This window comes from Gavia stellata, chromosome 22 (assembly GCF_030936135.1).
Source record: "Gavia stellata isolate bGavSte3 chromosome 22, bGavSte3.hap2, whole genome shotgun sequence".
Taxonomy (NCBI): domain Eukaryota; kingdom Metazoa; phylum Chordata; class Aves; order Gaviiformes; family Gaviidae; genus Gavia; species Gavia stellata.
Window position 1 is genome coordinate 10,673,578 of NC_082615.1, and position 23,130 is coordinate 10,696,707.

Consider the following 23,130-nt stretch of genomic DNA (forward strand, 5'->3'; position numbering starts at 1 on the left):
TAACCCGGCTGACCCGCGAGCTCTTCCCTCCCCGCCTGCCTGGGGCCGGGTTCTTGCTGCTGCGCTACCTCTTTGCAGATAAACGCTGCTCTGAGAGCTCGGCTAGCTGCTTGCTAAACAGGCAGTTTTCTTCTTCAGGGTTGTTAGTCTGGCACCTTTTCTGCACATTAAATTCACACAACATGGCATTTAAAAATAAGGGAAGCAGATTCTCTCTGCTCCTGGTGCCTGACAGCGAATCTTACTCTTACATAAACAAAAAACTTCACATCTTCCGTTGCGTCGACTCTGTGATTTAACACTTGGGCTTTGCAGTGTGGTGGGCAGACTTCACCAACCGAAATCTCGCAGTACCGTGTCACGTGCGATGCCCCGGGGCCCCTCGGTGTGGGTGCCCTGAGGAGGGGACCGGCAGTGATGTTGGTCTATGGAGTGGCACATGGCACATGCCCAGGGGACCCATGAGCAAAGGTGTCCATGGGTCTGGGAGCGGCAGGACCACTGTTTGGGATTTTGTGGTGGCTGGTGGTAGTTACTTATTCTGTGAATTAATTTGCCTCTTCCTCTCCCTGGTGCATGTTTCCCACTCAGTTCTTAGGCCATCTCCCAAACCCGGGTGTTGTTTGTGTGGCAGTTGGGTTCCCATCCCTGTTCTGCTCTGCTGTCTCCCTGCCAGCAAGGATGTTTCTTTCACGTTTTCATGCCATGTTCTTGAAGTTTTGGTGGCTGTTCCCTGCTACTTGCTCAGCTGAGAGAATGAAAACTCAAACTGGTTACAGCTCCCCCCCATTATATTCTTTTTTTTCCTTTATGAAGTCTGATTACTTTTATTACTGCTCTCAAAACACATTATTGGCTCCCTGGCAGAGAGATTTGGATATGGCAGAACAAACCTGCTGTAAGAGCAGTGCCTTTCCCACTGTGAATACCAATGACCAATTTAATGGATGGTCCCTCATCAGCACTTCTTAATATCTGGAAAAAGAAAATGAAGTCATCCACATGCTTCTTGGTCTTGCTTGGACTGTACGAAGTAGCGGATGATGAAAAAGCCTCAACTTACAGCAGACAGACAATAAAGCTCAGCATGTTCAAGAGCTTTAGGAGGCATCTAGCTCAGCTCTCGGAGTTGCTGTTGTGGGTGTAGGGTCTCGCTGCCGTGAGCTGTGTGTTTTCTCTGCCCCATGAGTGACGTGAGCACAGAGAGGCTGTAAAACCTCTGGATCCGGGCCAAACCCCAGCACGCACTGGGAATCTTTCCCTTGCCCTCACTGTAGCTTGGACAAAGTGGTTCAGCCCTGACACAAGTGGGGAGCGCGCACGGGATGGGTGAGACTTCCCAGGGTCTGTTTATCTGAAATACGTGCGTTCTTGCTCATGACTATCATGAAGAGGCGTAAGCAGCTCCTCGGCTGGGCAACAAGTTGGCCCATCAGGATAAGAAGCCACTTAGAAATTACTTTGTCGCAGAAGCAGCATTGCAAGAGTGGGATGGTGCTTCAGAAAAGGTGTGGGCAAAGGGCGTCCCAGGGCTGCAGGACATGCCACCAGTCTGCATGGGGTGATGAACTTGGACCCATGTCCCCAAACCTCGCTTATCTCAGCCCATCGCGTGTCCAAGGTGAGGTCATTTTGATGATGATGAGGCTGAGCGGGAATGCCTTTGTGCCTGCCAGCTGCTTTGCGTAGATTAATCTGTGTCGGGTATTTTGGATACCCCAACCCAGGGTCAGCCACCGCGGGGGTCACGCCAACTACTTTCTTTTCTGTTGTTGTCATGTGTAAAGGATCTCCCTAGAAACTACCCTCTGTTCTCCCGGACAATGAAAATGCAAATTCAGAATGTCAGCTCCGTACCCCAAAATAAGATTTCAAAACCATTTAGCACTTCACAGTGGTTCAGTGACAACTTGAAGACTTGCAGTTGTGCCTCATGATGAGAGACAGGCGGAGTTCCCCAGCTCATACCGGGGATCCGAGCATCAATGAATGCTTTATCCCAAAACTTTATAATATATGTGTTATTTGTAGTGCTTTTCAACTTCAAAGAGCTTGAAAAATGTTAATGCAACTTCACGAAAGGCTTCTGTTCTCACTGCCGCTTTACTGATGGGAAAATGGAGACGTGCCTGAGTCCGGCTGGGGCTCAGCGCGCCCGGACGGGGTCTGGCCGATGGCAGGGCCACGGGCAGCCCCTCGCACCAGCGTGAAATTGCGGGGTAATTTCTTGAAATGTTTGAACATGTCACGATTTCAGATTCTCTTCAAAATAATCAGAAATCTTCTGTTCTGAATTCTGTGTTTCTTTAGAATTGTGGACAGCTAAGCGTGGAGGGAAGGACACTTCGGTTTCCTTTTCTCCCGCTTTTTAAATTATCGGGTGAAAAAACTGCGATGTAAAACACGTACTTTTTCCTACTTGGGGGGGAAATGCTGAGCAGATTCTGAAAATTGAACTGAAAAAAAAAAAGACACCCACCTCTTGGTGCAGGGGGACTGCGGTGGCGCAAAGGGCTCGGCCGGAGGGGCTGGGTGAGCGTGTGGGGCGCGGGGACCCCCGTCCCCCCCAGCGCCGCAGGCAGCCGCGGCAGAGCACTGCGGGGGCTCTGCAACGCACCCAGCCTCCGCAGCACCCCCCAGCAGCGGTGCCTCGGGTGTTCGTTGCTTTGAGCACACATAAACAGCGACGCACTTTCGTGGTATTTTTGGGGCTGACTCTCCCGGGTGTTTCAGTCTAAGTCCTTTCCTTCTTGGCAGCTACTTCGAAGGATTTTTCCTAAAAGGTAGTTTTAGATACGTAGGGAGGGAGCAAAGCACGGTATTCTTAAAAAGCCCATTCACGAGGAACAAATGAGAGCTCCGTACAGTAAATACCATCCAGAATTACACTGTCATTCTGGACCTAGCAGAATTTGATGGGCCAAGTGATTCATCCGTCAAAATAATTTTCCAGAAAATCCTGCTACTAGAAGATTATGCTTTTTATTAAAGGAAAATATCGCTCTTAATGTTCAGTACTTCTTTGCTTTGCCATCAAAGTTTAAGCAGAACAAAAACTGTATCTTGTGGCTTTTTTGTGTGTGACTCGGAAGAATGGAACTGCAGGGTGTCAATTTGTAGGAGAAATTTTTATCCTAATGGTAGGCAAAGTTTTTTGGGTTTTTTGGCGTGGGCTTTTTTGGTTTGGTTTCTGCCCCCCCCCCCCCAAATTTTAACAGTTTAATAGAATAGCATGAGGCTCTCCAGCTTACTCCAGAGAGGTGAGCTAACCCTTCTTAGGGAGGTAGAGGAGCACAGCATGAATGGGGAAACAGACTCCCCACGGAGCTAGAATTTCTCACTGTCTCTCTCTGACCAAGAGAGGTGTAAACGCCCGATATCCCTCGCGGATCTACACCCAACTACACCGAACATCTTCTCCCTAAGAAAGCTGTCTTCTCTGTGGCGCGAGCTGTCTCACACACAGATTTTTTTCCCCCAACTCCATCAGCACAGGACATCCCCAAATGGGCGCAGAGCAGTGCCGCTCACCCGCAACCTACGCTGGTGCTGAATGCTCTTTCTGCTTTCTTAAAAAAAAAAAAAGAAAGGGACAAACAAAAAAAGAAACAAAGCAATAATTACAGTTGAACATGCCTTGGTTCAGTAATGACTTAGTTAATGGAGTGCACGTTGTGTAGTGAGACTCAGGCATTTTAAAAAATACAAATCTTTTCAGGACGCTTTCAGGATAGTTTCATGGGTGCTGGGGACATCAGTGCTCCGGTTCTGCGTCCATGCAGGTCTCCCAGGGGTTCTGGGGGAAGCGAGGCAGCGCGATCAGGAGGAGGGCGATGCCGCAGATGAAGAGCAGGACGAAGGAGGCGCAGGCACAGGCGAAGGACCAGGAGTAACTGTACTCAATCCAGACTGTCTCCTCGCTGTCGATCATCCTCTTCACGGATTGTCTCATGACTTCAACAGAGATGATGATGCAGAGACCTGAAGGAAGATAGGAGCAGTGGGTGAAAAACCAGCTGTCAATTTTCCATCCTTAATTAACCACCTCAGCTCTCTTTTTGCATACAGGAATTGCAGTGAGATTCATGGGTGAGTCATTGACTTCAATGTTTGAAGGAACCAACCCTCACAACTGCTTAGAGCTCTGCTATAACCCAGGCCATCCAAGTCAGCCGGTGACTTGTTGAGTGTGATCTTTTAGGCAGGCTTGGATGGGAAACTCAAAGTGGCGGAGGAATAATTGCATTCCCTAGAGAGCTTTTCCGGAGGTTGAGGAGGATTTTTATTGAGGTGACAATTTGCACCTCTGTCGTTCAGTCATTGTGGCATGCCAAGGTGTTCCTGGCTCATGTAAAAATGTAGTCTTCGTGGTTTTGGGAGACAGCTCTGTATTTTGGGCCTGGATCAGCTGTTTCTTTCGTGTGAGTCCTAATAAATGAGATAGAATAGCGTATATCTCTGTTTTAGACCAGGGCCAGCACTGAATACGCTAGAAATGCCCCTTTGAAAGGTAGCTGGAGAAAATACAGACAAGCTGCTGGCTAATGCTGAGCAGGACATTTTCAGAGCTCTTCAGCTGGAGCCCCGCATAGGGACTTGTAGTCTGACTGTGCCTAGGAGGAAAATGCCACTTTCAGGGCATTTTTAGAATCCTCCCAAGATCTGGCTAAGTTTCTCTACTTTGTCCTATGAACTGAGTGCAAGTATGTGAGCACTGAGCCTCCCTCCTACCTGCGAAGGTGTAGAACATGGATGCTGGCTTCAGCAGGTAATCCCTCTTCTTCCTGAAGGATAAGAGGACGCAGATTGTTCCGATGATCGCAAAGCCAACGCTGAAGATGGCAATGGCTGCAGCTGAAATGCTGTATTCTGCCAAAGCGAAACAAACACCAAAAAATGCAAATGTCTGCAAATTTTGAGCATGCTCCCATCGGCTGTTGTGACTTTGCAGTAGGTCACTGCGAGAAATACGTATCCTCCCACTGCTGCGGAGAGGGGCTCTGGTGAAATGGGTATTTTCCTCAAATAAAAGAAGGGGCAAGTATTGGCCGTGTATCTTTCTAAAGCGAAGGGTATAAAAACAGAGCAGGAGGGGGAAACGCTTTCTGAACACTTACTGAAAGAGCAAATGGCACCCGTAATGGTCTGGTGAAGCTCTGGGCTGGAGTCGTTTTAGCTCTGCTGCGTAGGTGTTATTGTTGAAGCCTTTACTGGGCTCCACGCTCTCGTTTCTTCCATCACTCCACACTCTGCTCTCAGAGTAAATAGACAGCTCTATGCTATTTTTATTCTACGTCTGTATTGCAGAGCCCCGACAAGGCCCCCGTGCACGGTGCCGACGTTGTCCCAGTGCAGAAAGACAGCTGTACGCTCCGTAGGGCTCAAAATCCGAGCAGGCAAAGCAGGCAGGAGGCCAGAGGTGAAGTGTTTGTGTAGCATCTTTTTTTTTTTTTTCCCCTTTTTTTCCTTTAAGACAATGATTTCCAGCTCTGTGAAAACCAGCTTCTTCAGGGCATAGGATTAAACCCTCCATAAATGTCCTGGGTTTTGCTAAGCCAGCTAAGATGTGCGCTGGACACTTCCCCCAGCCGAAGCACAGTTCAGTGCCTGAATGGAGGGGAAGAATTGCTAATTGAATAATTCAGGCCTTCATTTACATATTGCATTCGTTTTCAGATTAGTTTAATATTTAACACATGTAGCCATGCGTGAACATCACAGTGCCTGATGATATTTGCCTTTCAAGCCATTAAAAGAAAAAATATCTCCCAGGCAAAATCATGAAGAATTTTTTTTGCCTGTTACTAATTAGCTCCCATCAAATCATAGCTATTTCTGTGAAAGAGAACAGCAGATCACTCTTTGTTCTCATCGCTTTTCACACCGCTGTTTTATTATAATTTCCTTAATGTTTCTCTTTGCTATGTGCTAGAACTGCCTGAAAGAGTTAGTTTCGATGTAAAATATTTTGCTGGGGCTCAAGCTTTTTCTTTCACTTCAAAGAGAAGAAGTTCTTTCTGATTTTATTCTGAAATGACTAAGGCGGCATTGGGAGCATTTTTAAGATCAGGTGGCTGGATCTGATAGTATATAAATGAGCAAAAGCAGGTAGCTCAGATACATGCTCTTCTATTCATTTAAAATCCCCAATCTTTCCTGTCTTAGGAAACTGCTTTTTTAGAAAACCTGTGTGCAGAGTTTTCCACCGTTATCATTTCCACTGGAAGCAAAGCAGGCTGTTTAATATGTGTAATGTAATCATCAGCTCATTTGCTCCACAGCAAAATATGTCGTGTGGCAAACTAGAAAGGAATTCGTCCTTAATGAGAGGGTGAGAAAGAGAGAGAAACACTTTAGATGAGTGCTAAAAATATTTGGCTTTATCAGGGACTTATTAGAAATGCGAAATTTGTCTCTGAAAGACTGTTTTTAAAATGCATGCTCTCTAAACACTGACTGCGCGTGCCTTTGTAGGATCTCTGCTCCTTCCTTCCATTGATCGCCCTGGTTTTTACATGACTTTCATATAAAATCAATACGAAGCATAAAATTCCTAATGGTCTTCACAGAGTCGCTGTACTTCTTTTCAGGGTCAAGACTCTGCTTGGGCTATGATTTATTCATTTAGATTTTATTAATGTCTTCTTCCTTCGATGGCAAAGGCTCAGAGTGTCGCGGATAGTGCCAGTGTTGTAAAGTCATTTTTATGCTGAAAAGACTTTTTGCAGTTTTCATGGGTATTGACATTGTTATATATTTGTGGGACAACTTTGAGTAAAATCACACTTATGAGTGCGATCATATATAAAAATTATTCTTCCCAGGAAGCTGGTGTTTGACCTTGTTCAGAGCAGTTTTTTACATTTTTCTCAGCTGGTGGTATGCGAGAGAAATTCCTCTACTGCTTTCAGTGGAACCAGGATTGAACCCTCATTTTGGGGACACCCTTACCTTAGATCTTGTGTACACCTCAGTTAAGAAAATATTTTTCAGGATTATTCTTACCTTTCTGAGTGGTTACTTCAAATATCTCCGAGCTCTGTCCCGGTGTGAAGTGCTTGAAGTAGGAACAGTTGTGTTCTGAAAGAGAAAAGGAGATTTCATGTGCTTGGAAATCTCTGATAAAATGTAGTACAACTGCATTTCCTTTTTATTGATGTATCAAACCTGCAACGTTTTTAAGGTTCCCTGTCCTTGGTAGCACAGAGAATTTGGAGTTGGAGCTGTTTTATTTGGGAGCAGACGAGTGGCACGCACGTGCCAGGCTGCCGGCTCCAGCATGGGCAAAGCTGAAGCCCCCTCTGATACCTTTTGTGGGCTGCTCCCTCCGAGAGCTTTTGACACGGACTGCTCATCTATTTAAAACATGAATTACAGACAATTTTTCTCATTCTGTCTTTGGCCATCACATGTTCCCACCTCTCTGTGTAGCTGTGTTTCCTGGTGAGGAGACCGGCCGTGCCCGCAGCTGAGCTGGTATCTCAGCTCACCTCCCCTCAACTCTGCCAACCCACTCCGTAGTGGCATCGCTCCATCGGCCACGGGAGGTTCACCGCTCCTGTGGTGAGCCTCACTGCTCCTGTGGTGAGCCTGGGCTCTGAAAAAGGAGGATGGAGTGTCCTCATCCACCTTCTCCCTCCCAGCTCAGCCCTCCTCCAGCTCGCAGCCCCCTGCCTGGAGCAGCCCAGGGGAGTTTGCTGCATGGGGGGAGGTCACCACGCTATGGGGGTCCCAGAGCTGAGGCTGCTGCAATGCAGCAAAGCACACGGTGTTTTACTGCAATAGGGACACTGGGCTTTTTTTTTTGGCTGTTCAACCGAAAAGACAAAAGCTATCTGGAGCCGCCGTCCAGGGAAGGGAAGGTTGATCAAAGCCATGCCAGTCAAGGGCGAAGAGGATCTCGCTCAACCTGGCTTTACCAAAGTTCACTCCCTTAGTGAGCTTAGTTAGCGGTCTACTAAACTAATTTGATAAGATAGCAGAGTTAGATAGTGGGAACTTTATGAAGTCCCTCTCTCTGGACTTTATGTGAGCACGCGGCCACATACATGGGGTATTTATAGAGGGGATATAAAGTGAACAGGGATCAAGATTGTGAGGTGGTGGATACTGGGAGGAAGGAAGTTGGTAGCTGAGTCTCTCAACGGCCACGATATTGTTTCATACTCAGCCTAGTGAGAGTCAGCCGGCGAAGAGATGTCATTGCTGTCAGTAGATACATGGGAGGCTTTCAGCCTCAGCCTCTCAGCGGGATGGGGAAGGGTCTGGTGAGGACCTGCTGACTCGAAGCTTTGGCAGCAGCAGGGATAGGGTGGAGGGTGTTCTCGCTATTTATAACTGATTTAATTGAAGGTTTGAAGGGGTGCGGAGCTGGGAGAACAGTTGCTCGCCAGGAATTTGGCTGGAAGCGTGCAATTGCGGAGACGTGTTGAGCAGCGCCAGCTCTGATTGCGCTATTCTGCTGAGCCAGGCTGGAGAGGGCACGCTCAGCGCCTGCCCCAGCACCCCTCCTGCACCCCAGGTTGGACTCCCATCAGACCGGGAAACCACGCCAGGATTGCACGAAATACAGGCACTGCCTGCGGCGAGGGGCCACTTGGTCACCGCCAGCACCTCTAGTCCATTAACTAACAGAGTTAGCACCGATTTCCAGGAGGTGCTGGGAGAAAGGCTGGGAGGACTTTATGGTCCTCTCCAGTGTCCGGGCCAGGACATGCTGCTACAGCACAGGTTGCCTGAGCCGGGTCCCAGATGCAGGACCATGAGGGCTTTCTGCCTGGGGACACATACTGCATTTCAGTGTTTATTTACAGCATTAATTTCTAGTGGCAAGAAGATACCGGAGTTCTGTGTGTTACCTGTTGGTTCTTGTGCGTTTTCTTCTGTCATGTAAATGGCAGATATTGGAGTTATGGATTCAAGGAGGATTTATTTTCTCTCTCCCAGGAGATAGGCAATTGTAAAGCAGCGGTTTTGGGCCCGTTAGTGGAAGATTCCTTCGAGATGCTCTTATCTACTTAATTTTATAAGCTGACTTATTTCATCTGCAGCTTCTCCTTGCTGGAGACTAGGTTAATGTTCACCTCTGGCATCTCCTGACCTGTTCCTTATTATCCTTGCAAACGACTGGAGGAAACATATTTGAACTCAGACCTCTATGACTGAAATTGCAGATTTTGAGCCCCAGAGCGGAGGTTGCGTGCCTCTGCCAGCGACCGAGAGGTGGCTGAGGCTGAGCATCCAATCTGCTGATCCCAGTTTGAGCATCCTTTGGCTCCTGTGGGAGGGAAGGGAGATGGGATGAAACTGGGATGCTTCATCTTGGATTGTTTGGTTTGGCTTTTAATTAATTCTCTGAAAAGGCTGAACTCAAAGGAGTCCCCAGGCGTGCTGACTGTACAAAGCCCAAGGTGAAGCCATCCAGACACGGTGTGATGGGGGACACAGCAGACCTTCGTGTTCATCGCAGGCGAACCAAAGCAGCCCGGCCCACGCTCCAGGCCGTGAAGGCTCAGCAGAAGGGGAGCACACAAAACCTTTTGGAGATGGACTTGTCTGCAGGAAAAGGAGCTGCCTCTGCGTTTGTGGCTTATAGCAAAGCTCTGCCAAGGTAGGACAAATGGGGTTATCACAGAAGTCGGTTAGCTCTAGGGGAGGTGTTTTTGGAAAATGCATTTATTCTGGGAAAATATAACTAGATTGTTTTTGGTAAAGTGATATATTGTTTTCAGTTTAAAGATGCTTCGGTGCTCTGCTGAGCTGGGAATATCTGTTTCAACAAGGCTCCCTGTTATTCAAGAGAACTGAGACACTTCAATGCCTCTCTGGTGCTATCATGAATAAGAGAAGGGCCCATTAGTGACACACCACATTTACATAATGGATAGCATTTAAAATGGGTTTTATAATGGATGAAAACTGTGTGGCAATCTTTGTTTCTCTCCACCCCTAATTGCATTATCTTTGCCACGAGGTCACCTCAGTGTGCTAATGGGAACAGTTCAGGGCTCTGTGGTCACTGAGGCTCGCGTGAACTTCAGGGTTGTATCATGTGGTTTATCACGCAGTGCCCTCCCCCTTTCAGGTCACCCACCCTTACAGCCCTCCTGGCCCCTTCCCTTCAGATCCACCGCCCCTGGATGACCGCCGTGCGGGGGCAAATGGGCCAATTCATCTTTCCTCTACTCATGCAGAGCCAACCTCTCCGGCCGCTCACCGCCACGGGGCTGGACGGCAGCTACCGCAGCTGTGGGACGCAGCCAAAACGCAATTGCACTGAGCTATGGTTGAAACTGGGGGTCCGCAAGACAGAGACCTCATGGGGGAAGAAAGGGCAGAGAGGCCGCGAGGTGTTTGGAACACGCCAAGTTTCGGGTGGCAACTGTCACCCCCGAGCGTTGGAGTGACAGGCTGGGGAGGGGCTGGAGCCCCCCTTGCCCTCGAACCTCAGACGGACACTGGCATGCGGGGTTTTGTGGCAGGCTGGATGGTTAGAAAAACCTGGATTGTCATGTGAGCTTTCCACTTGTGTTAAGTTTGGGAGACAGGATCTGCTGCTGTGATTAGAGGAGGTGTTAAGGTGAGGGCTGAGCGGTGGAGGGAGCCAGACCTTGGGCTCTGACCCGGCCAGCGAGCCAGGGGAAGGCCTTTGACACACACTGGGTATTGGAGACGGTGACTCCAAATAGTCCAATTTCATACCGGTCTTGCAGAGCGAGTCTCTTGTATGGACACGGGGAACGAGACAGCCCTGCTGATAACCCATTTGCTTGAGCGCTTTTCCTCTCCAGTTGCCTGAACTCAGGTTCCCATATTACAAGGACCGGTTTAAGCCGCTGGCAGCACGTGCGGGCTGTGGAGCATCCCCGCTGCTGCCCAGCGTGCAGGTGCACAAGAGCCCGCTTTGTAGGACAACACCTACGCTGGAGTTACTGGCAGTGAAGATGAACTCAGTTTACAGCCCGTAGTAAACTGCTCCCGTGCCCACTGACCACAGCTAAAAATGTCTCAGTAATAATCTGAATTTGCCCGGTTTTAACAGCCATCTCCCTGATCTTTTTATTTCTTACAGCAGGATGCCGAACCCTTTCCAATTTGTCAACATCCTCGGAAAAGTGCTGTAAAATTTTAAAGCTCTGCTTAAATCACAGCCCTGCTTTGTGGCCTGTGAGCCAAATCGTCCTCCCTATTTTGCACTGTGCTGAGCTCGAAACCTAATAAATAATGTTAATCGTGCCATCCATTTCCTCCTCAGGGAGTGACTGGTAAATGGTTATTAATGCAGTGATAAATTCTTATGTTTCTTTTCCAGTCCTGGCAGTAATGTCTGGTTACGCCTCATGATTTTCAGGAAAACCAGTGCCCACATCTGCTCTTTTACTGCACGTTTGTTCATTCACATTTTCTCAACTGCTGCGGGTTTCACAACCCCGGTGTTTCCCTGCCGACATCTCTTCTCAGAAGTGTGAAATCAATCTAACGCGAGCCGTGCGGACGCAGCATTGTTTAGCAGCCCGAATCCGCGGGGGCTGCGCTTTCCCCCTCCACCCCATGCTGTCTTCCCGGTGCGAGTAAAACGGGGATTTGAATGGTCATATTGTAATTGAGGTGCGAATTTCGCCCTTTGAAACCTCGGATGCTGATGATGACACAGGATGTCATCCAAATTCCCAAATAGCTTTGAAAACTGGAAAACCACCTCTGGGGTGGGGTGGGTGGCTCAGCTCCTCCACCGTCACCCGGTTGTGTGCTGTGCCCGGCAGAACGGCAGCGCCGGGACGCGATTCAACGCCCGTGCAAGCACATGCTGATGTCTGTCAAAGATAGTAGCTGCTTTCGTGCTGCCCTGCCTGCAAATCTGCTTTTTGTAGACAGCTGGATATTTATGAGTTTTATATTTACGCTGCAGTTGTGCAATTTTGGTGTTTATCCACCAATTTCTATTGGTTTTCCTTTTGTGGGAGTTTTCCTCCGCGTGCGAGGAAAGTCATACAGTGAGGAATATGTTTCTAGGCACGTAAGTACCTTCGTGAGAGACATTAAGCATATGGATGACACACTCCCAAATTTGGTTAGAGGCAGATCCGAACGCTGAGGCTGAGCGTTCAGAACGTGTCATTTGGCCAAAGAGATAAAGAATTGCAGTAATATAGGGAATATGCAGTAAGCCCAGGCAGTAAGATTTTTCACAGGAAATTTTCAAGTATGTGTTAACATGCATATTTCATTTCAAGCAGCGAGTTTAACATGAAGGCAATCCTGTTATTTCTGTTCTGGAAAGCTTCAAGTACCCTATGAGCCTTCTAAAAAAGCAGCGAAGCTCGGTCATGGAGGGACTGTATTAGTGCATGCGGCATGAATGTTGCTGACTTTGCGATCAGCAAAAACATAATGAGCTCCTTTTACCATGGGAATGTAACAGTCTTCCCGGAAAGCAGCTGTACCCGCTCCCCCGCCACCCTCCCTATCGATTGCACCGGAGGAACCCGTGATGGAGACGTGTGGGACCAGGCTGCCTCCGCCGAGAGCTGAGGAGGCTCAGTAAACTGTTGAGACGTTGCTTCAAGCTCAGTTTATGACTTTTTCTTTGGAAGTTGGCAAAACATACTGCAGGTCCCTGTCCCTCCCTGCCCTGAGGAGTGGTTGTTATTGAAACAGCTTGGAGATAACCTAACGCCAGCCGTGAACAGGCTGTTCCTTCGTAGCTGTATGGATCTGGAAATCCTAAAGATCCAGCTACCTATGGTGGATCCATGAATCCTCTTTCTTCCCCGCTGCTGTCAGCGTGCCCGGGTGCTGCGGGACCCTTGGCTGGTGTCAGCAAAACGTCCTCTATCCCAGTTTCACTCTGTGATTTCCACCGTGTCCGATCCTCCTCCCTTTCTCCCCGCCACTGTCGTCGTTGCACAGGAGACTCAAATATGGTCACAAACAGACGTGCAAGGCAACACAGCGCACACTTACAGCAAGAGGGATGACAATGAGGTGTGTTTGCAGACCAGCGTGAAAACAGCCCCATGCAGCCCCATGCCAAATGAAGTGCCACGGGAACATGGACCCTATTTTCCTTCTGCCACGTCCTGCAACCTCCTAAGCAAAGCTTGGCATGACTGCCTGGTGCTTTCTCCCATGCATTGGTGCGTGGTCACCTACCTCCTGGCAGGCTTATTGGCCCACAGCCCTTCTCTTTGGGACCTTGCTCCTGCATAAAAATCCGCTTTATACAGAGTCGCCATAGCCCGAAGTGAGCCGCTTCGCAGGTGGCGTTGTATTCCTCCACTTTGGGGCTCAGCACGGCCCAGTGGTCAGTCACTACGGCTGCAAACAGGAGCGAGACGCCAACCAGGATCACGGAGAACGTCAGCCGGACCTTCAGGGGTTTGTTCTCATCCATCCCGCTCCGGACCGGCACTCCCGGCGGAGCGCGGCGGGTGATTTGCGAGGTCTCCCGAAATCCTGACGCATCCGAGCGTTTGCAAATGTCAGCCCTGCGCCGCCCAGGGAGAGCAGGGTGGCTGCAGACAGCTGCTGGGCTGTGTCAGCCGGCGCAGCGAGGAGGCTATTAATGCATGTAATGAGAGGAGCGCCCGGCAGAGCTCAGCTTTCCGCCCCGTCCCGCCGGGATTGTTTTGGATTCCCACGAGCCGACCGGGCAGGCGCTCGCTCAGAGTCGCTACAGCCGCCGTTCAAAGGCTGTAATCTCTTGACTTGCGGCATGCCCAGAAATAGGCATTAATAGAATGATCAACTTTTCAGCGAGGTTATAAAAACATCTGTGTTTATAATAGCGTCAGGCTTGAGTTCAGTCTGATCCTAAATAGTTTAATAGCCCCAGAGCCCACAGACTGCTGCATGCGTACGGCTTCAGCTCGTGGCAGCCTCTGCAAGGAGTTCAGAGCTCGACGTCCCTCCAGAGCCGAGCACTGCGGCGTAAAGAAAGTGGCAAAATAAGCAAACTTATTTATTTTATTGTTTATTTTTATTATAATTAGTTTTTAATGAACCTAAAGTATTCTGAGTAGTCTTTTTTTTTTTTTGTGCCTTTTGCCTATTTTTTCTAATGCAATACCTCTCAAGTGCTCGCTTTCTTTCCCACCATCCAGGTTTTCCTCGATGCATATAGTCCACATCCTTTCCTTCTTTCGGAAGTGACTTCTGTCTCCCTGAGCCCAGATTGCCCGGGCTGGGGCCAACCTCTCTCCTTCCCTTTGCTATTGCAGCTGGTCGTAAAGCTAATTTGATGATAATGTCAATGCACAGGCCACTATGGCGATGACATTACGATTGTGATGTCAGACTGAGGAGGGTGACAGTACCTGAATGTCAAAAGAATGGTTAAAAAAATGCCAGTGGAAAGCTGCAAATATTATGTTATCATGTCAAGATAATGTCAAAGCTACTCCAGTCCTGTTTAATGAACACCCCAATTTGATGTCAAAATAAAGGTGCAGAAGTGTCAGCTCAAATTAACGAGGACAACTTGAAGCAATGAGTTAAGGTGAAAGGGGAGTGTGGGAGAGGGAGAGAAAATAAAGAGTAAGTTAAAAAATACTGATCCAAAATAACTGTAATTGAAATATGACTTAAAGGGGTTAACATTACTCTGCTTGACGTGTGATCGGGCTGGCTTAAACGCTCCTGGGGAGCAGGGTGACATGTCTGAACATGGTATGGGCGTCTGGTGGCCTGGCCTTGCCGGGGAGGTGGGGGTCATGGGAGGGAGCGAAGGTATGTGGTGCGAAACCGGAGGGGAAGGGGGCTGGGGAGGGTGCTGGGGACACGGGGCAAGGCAGGGACCAGAGACCATGGGCACATCTGTAGGAAGGTGCTCACAGCCCTGCAAAGGACTGTGGTGTGCCGGGCTGGGGCTGGGAGAAATATGAGAGGCTGACATTTAAACCAGAACCAAGAGTTCTCAGGAAAGTGGAAAATCCTACCGGGAACAGACTTTAAACCAGAAAAGGAATGCATCAAAAATGTAATGCCTTTTCTTTCGAAGTAGTCTCTTGTTAAATTTCACTGGACATCAGTCGATTGTAGGAGCTGCAGCCTGACTTCGCTTCCTTGATGCTACAAACTCCACACGTCCTCTGCAAGGTGAGTGTAAGAAAGTGAATGTGTGTTTGCAAACGTGGGTGCAAAGCAAGGTTCTGGCTGCTGAGGAAGCAAGTGCTAATGATCACGCTTTAGACTAATTGCAACCTGCAAGGACCGCAGGGGTGGGAACTCATGAATTTTTTTTTTGGTGGTGTTGGTCTTTGTGTCTCTTCCAGTGTTGGCAAGAATCACACTTTTTGTTCTCATTTAGGTACTCTGATCTGGATAAGTTCCTCAGGGTTTGTTTTTGTTTTGAGTTTCCTAATACTATCCAGGAAACAACTAAAATGAAATCAAGGGAAAAATTCATCCTTCCCTCCCCTCCTCTGCAGAGTGGAGCTGGGAGTGTGAACGAGACACAATGAGCGGCAGCAGCTTCCCTGGAGACTGGAAACTCACATTACTGCATTGTCCTCAGCCCCCAAAAAGTGACCTAGAGCCACCCGTCCCTGGGAAAGAAATTATTTTGTGGGGTTGTTGTTCCCCATGGGCTCTGTGGATTTGCTACATGAGCCGATTCAGCCGTATTGCACAGGCACTGCTGCCTGCTTCTCCTGGCATAGGCTTGGTGTGGTTTTGGGGACCACCGGCAGGTATTCGGTGATCATGGCTTGTGGCCCCTGCAGCCACCGTGGAGAGCGCCAAGAGGGTCCTCTGCCCATGGACTGAGCCTCTGTCCCTAACCCGGGAATTTTTGTCCCAGTGTGGAGGCGAAGTTGCCCTCCCTGGGGGTCTGGTGGGCTGGGTGGGCGTCTGACAAATGCAGCAGCAAAACTGATTTCTGGAGGAGCAAAGGACTAAAGGAAACCCCAAAGGTTGCCTGCACGTCTAGAAGACCATGGTACATAATCCTCTAGGAATGGTTCCTGCAGTCTCCCTGTGTCAGCTGGCAAGTATTCACATTTAAAAATCAATATCACATGAAATATAAACAGACTATTAATGAGGACCTGTTGGGAAGCAGGGAGGGTTGTAATTAGTTGCACTTTAGCAGCAGTGAGTGAGAGAGACACAGTTGTGTTTCTCTACTGGAGAAAATTCTAAAGGAGGTGTCTCAAAACCAACTATTGCATTATTTCGTCCCTAGCAGAGGCGTTGGCTGGGCTCTGCTCCCCAGCACTTGCACTTCTTGATATTGCTTCCAGACCAGCCTCCATATTTACCAAACCAGATTAAGCAAATTCTGTGGTTCCCTTCTTGCAGAACGATGTTCTGAGAACACCCTTCTCAGCTGAGAATAATGCAGAGCGGAGGAGATTGTGCCTGGTCTGCTCTCAGCTCAAACACGTTTCAGTGAACAGCTTTCCTCAAACGGGAGCTCCTTAGCAATATTTGAGCTCCTGAGCCCGCCTTGCCCTGGCGCGGTGAGACCACCCTGAGCATGGTTGGCTCTGCGTAGCTGATACCCAGGACTACCGCCAACGGCACCTTCCAAAAGCTCCCTAATTCTGGGGCTGAAATCCTGCCGTCACTGAAGGCAAGAGCAAAATGCATGTGTGTGTTTTGGTTGTTGTGTTTTTTTTTTTAATAGCCTCCCAAGGGTATGAAGAAGGAGATACGACCCCGCACCGCGGGACACAGCTCAGCCTCTTTGCGGCACCAGCCCCGCAGCCCCAGGGAGCGCAGGCAGGGCTGGCCATCCCTGCCGCTGCCCGCACGCAGGATCCGCAGCTTCGTTCTCTTGAAATACCGACCACCATGCTGGGTGTGCCGTTTCGGTAAGCGATCCCTTTAGCTCTGGTGAAGCGAGGCAGCGGCGGCTGTAAGACGAGCCGTTTCGCAGACAGGTGCAGAGCACTCCTCATTCCCTTTTATTTTCGGCATCTCCCATGTTTGTTAGTTTTCTCATTTCAAGGAAATGCCACATCCTCCTCGCTGGACTCTTTTCCACTTTCCGAAGCCGTAAGGACTCTGTCTTTGCTTCCCCCTCAAACAGCGTCACTCTTTGATACACCCCCGTTCACAGCAGGGCAGCCACTGCTCTTGGGGTCACTATTTGCCCACAGACTTGCTCAGCAACGTGGGAAGAATCTTTATTTTAGTTCAAGGGAACCGGCTTTGGGCTTGAGCTTTAAATGGCTTCACTACTGGGTGTTGGAGGCACTTGAAAAGATGAATCCCCTGCCTCCCCCAGACGTGCCATTGATCGTACGTACGGGGAGAGGCAGCAGATAGAGATATGCAGGCAGTCTTCATCGTTAAAGACGATCTGGGGGCTTAGGAACTGGGAAGGTAAAGTTCAAGGAGGTATTTGAAGAAGAAATATTGTCTCTGATACAGGGATGGTTCGGGATGTCTGGGAGCGGTGAGAGGCTGCTGAACTGCCAACCCGCGTTCGGCGCCGCTCGTACCGCCGGGATTTTACGGTGGTGATCAGAGCAAGGCTTCCGTGGAGCTTCAGCACGCGGGGTCGAGCTTTCTTCCGGCAAAACAGACAAGAGCTGGGAGAGGGTGATGCTTGGAAGTGAATTCACATGAAACCTTAAAAGGTGGAGGCAAAGCACACACTCGGGGCTAGGACTTCAGAAGACACTGGCTTATTTTTGTTGATGGTGATTTGCAGTGCCCCTGGCCACTATGCCAGTCTCAAACCGGGCACCGAAACCAGAGTGTGTCTCATATGGGCCAAGTTTAAGCTGAGAACTAGAAGATTTTTCTTAGTTTCCAACCCAAATGCCTGGAAATGTTGTGAAGATAGCTTATCTTGGAGAATTCTTGGTCTGTGGGACCACAAGAATATTTTTTTCTCTGATATATTGGCTTTCAGTAACATCCCCAGCTGCAATCAAAATAGGTAGAAATGTGAAAAAATAAACACAGAAATCTCAGCTCAGAGAATCTGGAAGTTAAAAATCTATATACCTTTCTCCACACAAAAATGAATACATTTAAAATGGTTTATTTAAAAAGTAAGGATTAAGTACATTATACATGGTTGTGGTTATACCAGTAGAACTGAAGCACAGTGGAAATAACACTTTAGAACTGCAGACAGAAACGTAACCTCAAGGGACATGATATATTAGCCCTTGTGGATATGTGATCCGTACAGAAAGAAAAGGAAATATAGAAATAGTTTATTGTTAGATGTATGGGCATATGAAGTGATTTCTCCTTTTACTCCTATTGTTCATGAGAAACTAGGAAGAGAGAGCTGACAATATACCTGAAACTTTGTTTCTCAGAAAATCGAATCTGATCCAATAGCATTTTTTTTTTTAGGTCTGCTGTTACAGCATGGCATAGGATAATACCAACAGACTGATTATTGTTAATGATATGATGATGTTGATGATGATATCTGCAGGCCTTGTTGAGAAATGGGGGCTAATTTGTGTTCAATGCTGTCCAGGGAAACCAGAGAGATGTGGAAGAACAGATGATTTTATTTTTTTTTAAACTATCGCTGAGTGGTTTCAAAATCCGAGCACAATCTAATTCTGTTCAGATAGATCAAGACACTATTTATGGGCAGGAATGCTGCAAATTTTTCAGTTTTGTCAGAATCAAAGTTTTCCACAGGAAAAGACTGATTTTTGGAGGTTTTTTTTTTTTTACTGGAATTGTCAAATGAAACAACTTTTTTTTTTGCTTTGGTTGAACAAATTACTGCGCTGCAATTTGACATAGACCATGAGTTTTAAATCGCAGCCCCCATTCTCCCACAGGAAGAAAGCTCTGGTCCCTGTTATCTCCTCGTGCCTTTGTTCCCTGTCCAGACCCTGTATCCCATGGGCATCCCATGAATACTTCCCCGCTCCAGCTCCATTTTTCAACGGTGCCTGTTGGAGCAGGAGTGGGTGCTCTGGCTCAGACCCAAGCGGGGCATCGCACTGGGAGAGCTGCTGAAACCAGCCCTGCTCTGCGGGAGGAGGCTCTGGCAAAGAGGAATGTCCCGAAATGCCGATGTGGTGTAAAAATACTGCACGTGCCTCTGCAGGTCTTCCCTGGGCTGGAGAAAAGCCTCGGACTTTGGCTGGAATCAGATGGTTGGTTTTAAACACATTCATTGGAGAACAACGATTAAAAAAGCAAAACCAATGCGCGAAGCAAACCTCACACTGTCAACTTCCAGTTCAATGTACATGAGTTTAGAAAAACAGCCTATATCTAACTCCTGGTTTTAAAGGGAATGGTTTTATTCTTAATTACAGTAAACACGGATGAGGACTTATTTCTAACTATTAGTTTATTAACACAGTGAGAAACAAATAGTTCTGGGAAATTGCACTTGAAAAATACATCGACTATAATTAGATGTAAATTAATTAGCACTTAGTATGACACACTAATGAGACAGAAGGTTTTTTTTTTCATTGCAAACTTCTACTTCTATCATAGCTAATCAAAGTATTTTAATATTACGAAGTCTCAAAAAGTAGGAAATAATTTATTGTTTGAAAGCATAAAGATTCTTGTAAAAAAAACCTTTCATCAAGAACTTCAATAATTTTAGAACTCTTATGTTGTCCTAGCCGAAAAGTAGGTAAAAAAGTTTTCTTCTCTGCCTCTGTTTGAATTTTTTTTTAAAAAGCTTGTGTAACATCTTTCTCCATAGTGTGTTGATACAGAAAGTAGCACATTTTCTACTTTTAAATCGTTCCCATCGCTCCATTTGCTTTAGCTCGCAGAGTTCAGAGGTTTGAAAAAGGATCCCAGCAGAGTTTTAACCTGAATGGAAACTCTTAATGAGCAGGGATGAAGGCTCCAACCCACCTCCGCCAAAATAACGATGTGGCTCTGCCAGGCTGAGGGCTAGGCAGAGCTTAACAGTGACGAGGGGAAGACTTTCACTTAAAATTGAGAATTGTGTCTTGGTTCTTGCAAGGAGAGAGGCTTAAGCGGGGTTTACCTGGGGGGGGCGGGGGTTCAACTTGCTTTTTGGGATGTTAAGGCAGTTCCTCCGGGATTTCCCTGGAGGACTTGGTTCCACCAGCTGAAAGCCTCGTATCCAAAACACCGCCAAGCCACTGACGCTGCGGCCGTGGCAGAATAAATTAAGACTAAAGAGGTTTTAACAGTTTGGCTGAGCTCTCCCACCATCAGTGAGTCAAGCTTTCCAAATCATGAATTTTTCTTGTCAACACTTCTCTAGTCTTCCAGTAGCAAAGATTTTCTGGGCAAAGACGACGGTTATATTCAGAGGAATCTACAGGAATTAGATGCTCCTCTCTCACTGCACCTAATTCATCCAAGGGGAATCGGGCACCTCATTCTCATATGGCTCGGTCGAGTGGTCACTCAAATCAACGTGAGTACTATTAAATGAAATTACCTTTGAGTCAGGCCCTTGAGCTTTGAGATTCCAAGCCTAAGTGTAAAAGATGAAAGCAGGAATTTAAAAGAAAAAAAATATTTCTGACTTTTTTAGAAACATACAGAAGCAAAGGGTTACAAATTAGTCCCCCCCTTAGGTGGTGCATAGAGTTTTCTGTGGGCTCTCTGCATGTAAGTAGATTCATCATTACAAAATAAATTAAATTAGGTCGAACCATCATTTCCATCTAAAAGCAACTATACCTTGCACCATGCGGCACTTATTCATAATAAAAAGAGTTTAATAAATATCTCATAAACGGTGATTATTTTTGTTCTATTTTAAAAAATACAAAGTTGTCATCCATTCTGTTAACGCTCAGTTCCCATTGCTGCAGGAAGTTTTGCTAGTCCAAACATATTAGCTTCTCATTTTCTTACGCACATTGCTTAGATATCTTAGTGTCCAGTAGCGTTAGTGTTGCACTTGTGAAGCAGTAAGGAAAACAGGAATGCAGTTGCAGGGAACCGGCGGCTTCACCTGTGCCGGCCACGCCGGCTCAGCTCTGCTTCTCGCTCTTGCTATAAGTAGTCTATAGGGGCTCCTGACAGACAGCACTTAGCACCTTGCCGGATCAGGCACTAGGGCTAGTCGAAATGAGAATTCAAGTTTTCTAAATGTTAGGCAAGAAATGATACTTGCAAATATGCTCAAGTCCCACCTACTTTAATCCTTCCCTTTCTAGGTGTTTCAAGATGCACCCACCCTCTTCTCCCCCACCTGCACTGCCCGGAGAGATGTCTTACGCCCAGAAATGGGAGACCGCCTTACCACCCCATCAGGGAGTCTGTAATGCTCAGTAGGAGGGTGCTCTACCGTTTCAGTAGCACAGGTCAGTTTTAGAAAGTGTTGCCTTCAAAAATATTTTTTTTTCTTTTTTTTTTTTTTTTTTTTTTTTTAAAGAGGCAAAGCTTATGCTGTGTCAAAGGAAAGTGGCTCACTTGATGAGTAGTTCATCCTTGGGCTTGGTATAAATTATATTTGCAAGTTTGTATTAAGGGATCTCAATATTAGAAAAAAAAGTCATACAACAATTTTTCTGTAATCCTTTAAAACACACTGGTGGCAAGTCCTTTGCAGTTTCTCCAAGACTTTGTACACACTACAAAAGTGCAGGAACATGAACTGCCTTCATCTCGTGACACCAAGAACTGAAAGAAACAAACTCCAAGTAGCTTCAAAAAAGCTACGAGTGTCTAATATCTTTATGTTGGTCCAGAGGATCTCCACTTGCTACCTCAACACTTGCCACAATTAAAGAGGTGAGAGGGTATTTTAACATCGCTCCTTCTCTTTCATGACAGATCCATTCTGTTGCGGTATTTCTTCAAAAAACGCGAGGAAGGAAGGTACTTCAAACAGGTGTCGTTCTCCTGTTGACCATGTTGACATGGAGTCCTTCCTTAAATTCCTTCTGAAGGAAGTTGTGAACCTGCAGAAAACTTGCTTCTTGGTCTGCGTTGTAGCTGGCAGCTGTTGTAACCTTCAAAGGCTCTCTGGAAAGAGTGTACATGGAAATTTCGTTCATGGGAATGGTGCTTGCTATCTTCATGCCAACTGGAGAAATGTCTCTAGATGGAGAAGGCTCTGTAGATCGAGAACTGGATCTGGACCTCCGCCTCCGGTACCTATAACTTGGCATCCTGGCATAAGGAGAACTGGAAGAAGTCTTAAGGAATTCCCTCTTGGTCTTAAACCTCAGCTCTTTGTTCTTCTCAATATAAATGTTCACAGCCAGAACACCTATGGTTTCGGCCACAATAAAAGACAAGGCTCCAAAATAAAAAGACCAACCGTAGTTGTAATGGTTCTTTTTGTCCTCATCTCGCTTGTCACTTGGGTCACCTGCATTGCTTGATATGTAGACAATGATCCCTATGATATTACTTAGGCCTAGAGAGAGAAAAACGTAAATCAGTAGTTATGTGGCTGGGAAGATAAAATTCCAACCATGTTACTTTCTGGACTTGAATGGTTCAAAGATTATGACCAGGAAATTTTATTATATTTATTTAGTCTTTCATTTATCTCAAGATTTCATTTGTTCTTGAAAAACAAAGAGTAGCTCCACATCTGGGTCACACATGCTTGCATGGATCCCAAAATATTCAGTAGGATTTGTTCCCAGCTCTTCATTGCCACAGTGGGAAAGAAGTAGCATATAGGAGCTCACTAATATTGTTAGTGGGATTCTAACATTCAGAATAATAATAAAAATACATTTTCAGCTCAAGGCTACGGCTATTCACCTTGATCAAGATAAGTTCTCTTCCACCTTGCTGAATTTTCATCTAAATGCAGCATGCTTAATCCAGGCTTCAGGGAAAGCTATTAACAATGTGGCTGACTCTCTCAGATGTTTCTAGTGTGAAAAATGGGCTCACCTATCATGGGTGAACTTTTTCTGCCATCATATAAAAGAACAGAAGACGACCCTGGATGTGAGAGATGCCTGATTCATCTGGTGTTTCATACATTTTAAATAGTGTAAAACCTGCTTGTTACTGACTTTAGCTTCCTTTTTCAGGAAAACCAAAAGCTTTTCTGGAATATATTTATTGTAGAGCTTAAAAACCACATTTTTGACTTAAGAAATTTGCCTAGGGTGATGTTGCTAGTGCCCTCGATCCAGGAAAGGGGTACAGGGGGAGAACTGCCAACAAGATTTTCCACAGTCCTTTTCAGTTTATAAAGCACCACTAAGCACTACTGAAGGA

General features: G+C 46.9%; 2 protein-coding genes across 2 annotated transcripts in view; both read right to left on the reverse strand.

Annotated features, from left to right (window-relative positions):
* Window positions 1-3,754: 3,754 nt before the first annotated feature.
* On the reverse strand, window positions 3,755-13,393 carry CACNG1 (calcium voltage-gated channel auxiliary subunit gamma 1). Its single transcript, XM_009812013.2, has 4 exons — window positions 13,153-13,393; window positions 7,006-7,080; window positions 4,732-4,869; window positions 3,755-3,981 (listed from the first exon to the last, which is right to left on the reverse strand). Exons 1-4 carry the CDS (start codon window positions 13,391-13,393, stop codon window positions 3,755-3,757), a joined length of 681 nt encoding a protein of 226 aa, XP_009810315.1.
* Window positions 13,394-21,767: 8,374 nt separating this feature from the next.
* CACNG4 (calcium voltage-gated channel auxiliary subunit gamma 4) overlaps window positions 21,768-23,130 on the reverse strand; it is a 39,970-nt gene continuing 38,607 nt past the window's right edge. The window contains exon 4 of the mRNA XM_059828306.1: window positions 21,768-22,306. Within this exon, the coding sequence (XP_059684289.1) occupies window positions 21,768-22,306 (539 nt within the window). The remainder of the gene's footprint in view (window positions 22,307-23,130) is intronic.

Bases quoted from the DNA above. Each gene is read 5' to 3' on its own strand.
- CACNG1 (XM_009812013.2), bottom strand. From the start codon at position 13,393: ATGGATGAGAACAAACCCCTGAAGGTCCGGCTGACGTTCTCCGTGATC. The intron at 4,870-7,005 runs GTAAGAATAATC...TCGCTTTGGCAG, and splicing joins TGAAGTAACCACTCAGAAAG to AATACAGCATTTCAGCTGCA. The intron at 3,982-4,731 runs GTAGGAGGGAGG...ATCTTCCTTCAG, and splicing joins CATGTTCTACACCTTCGCAG to GTCTCTGCATCATCATCTCT.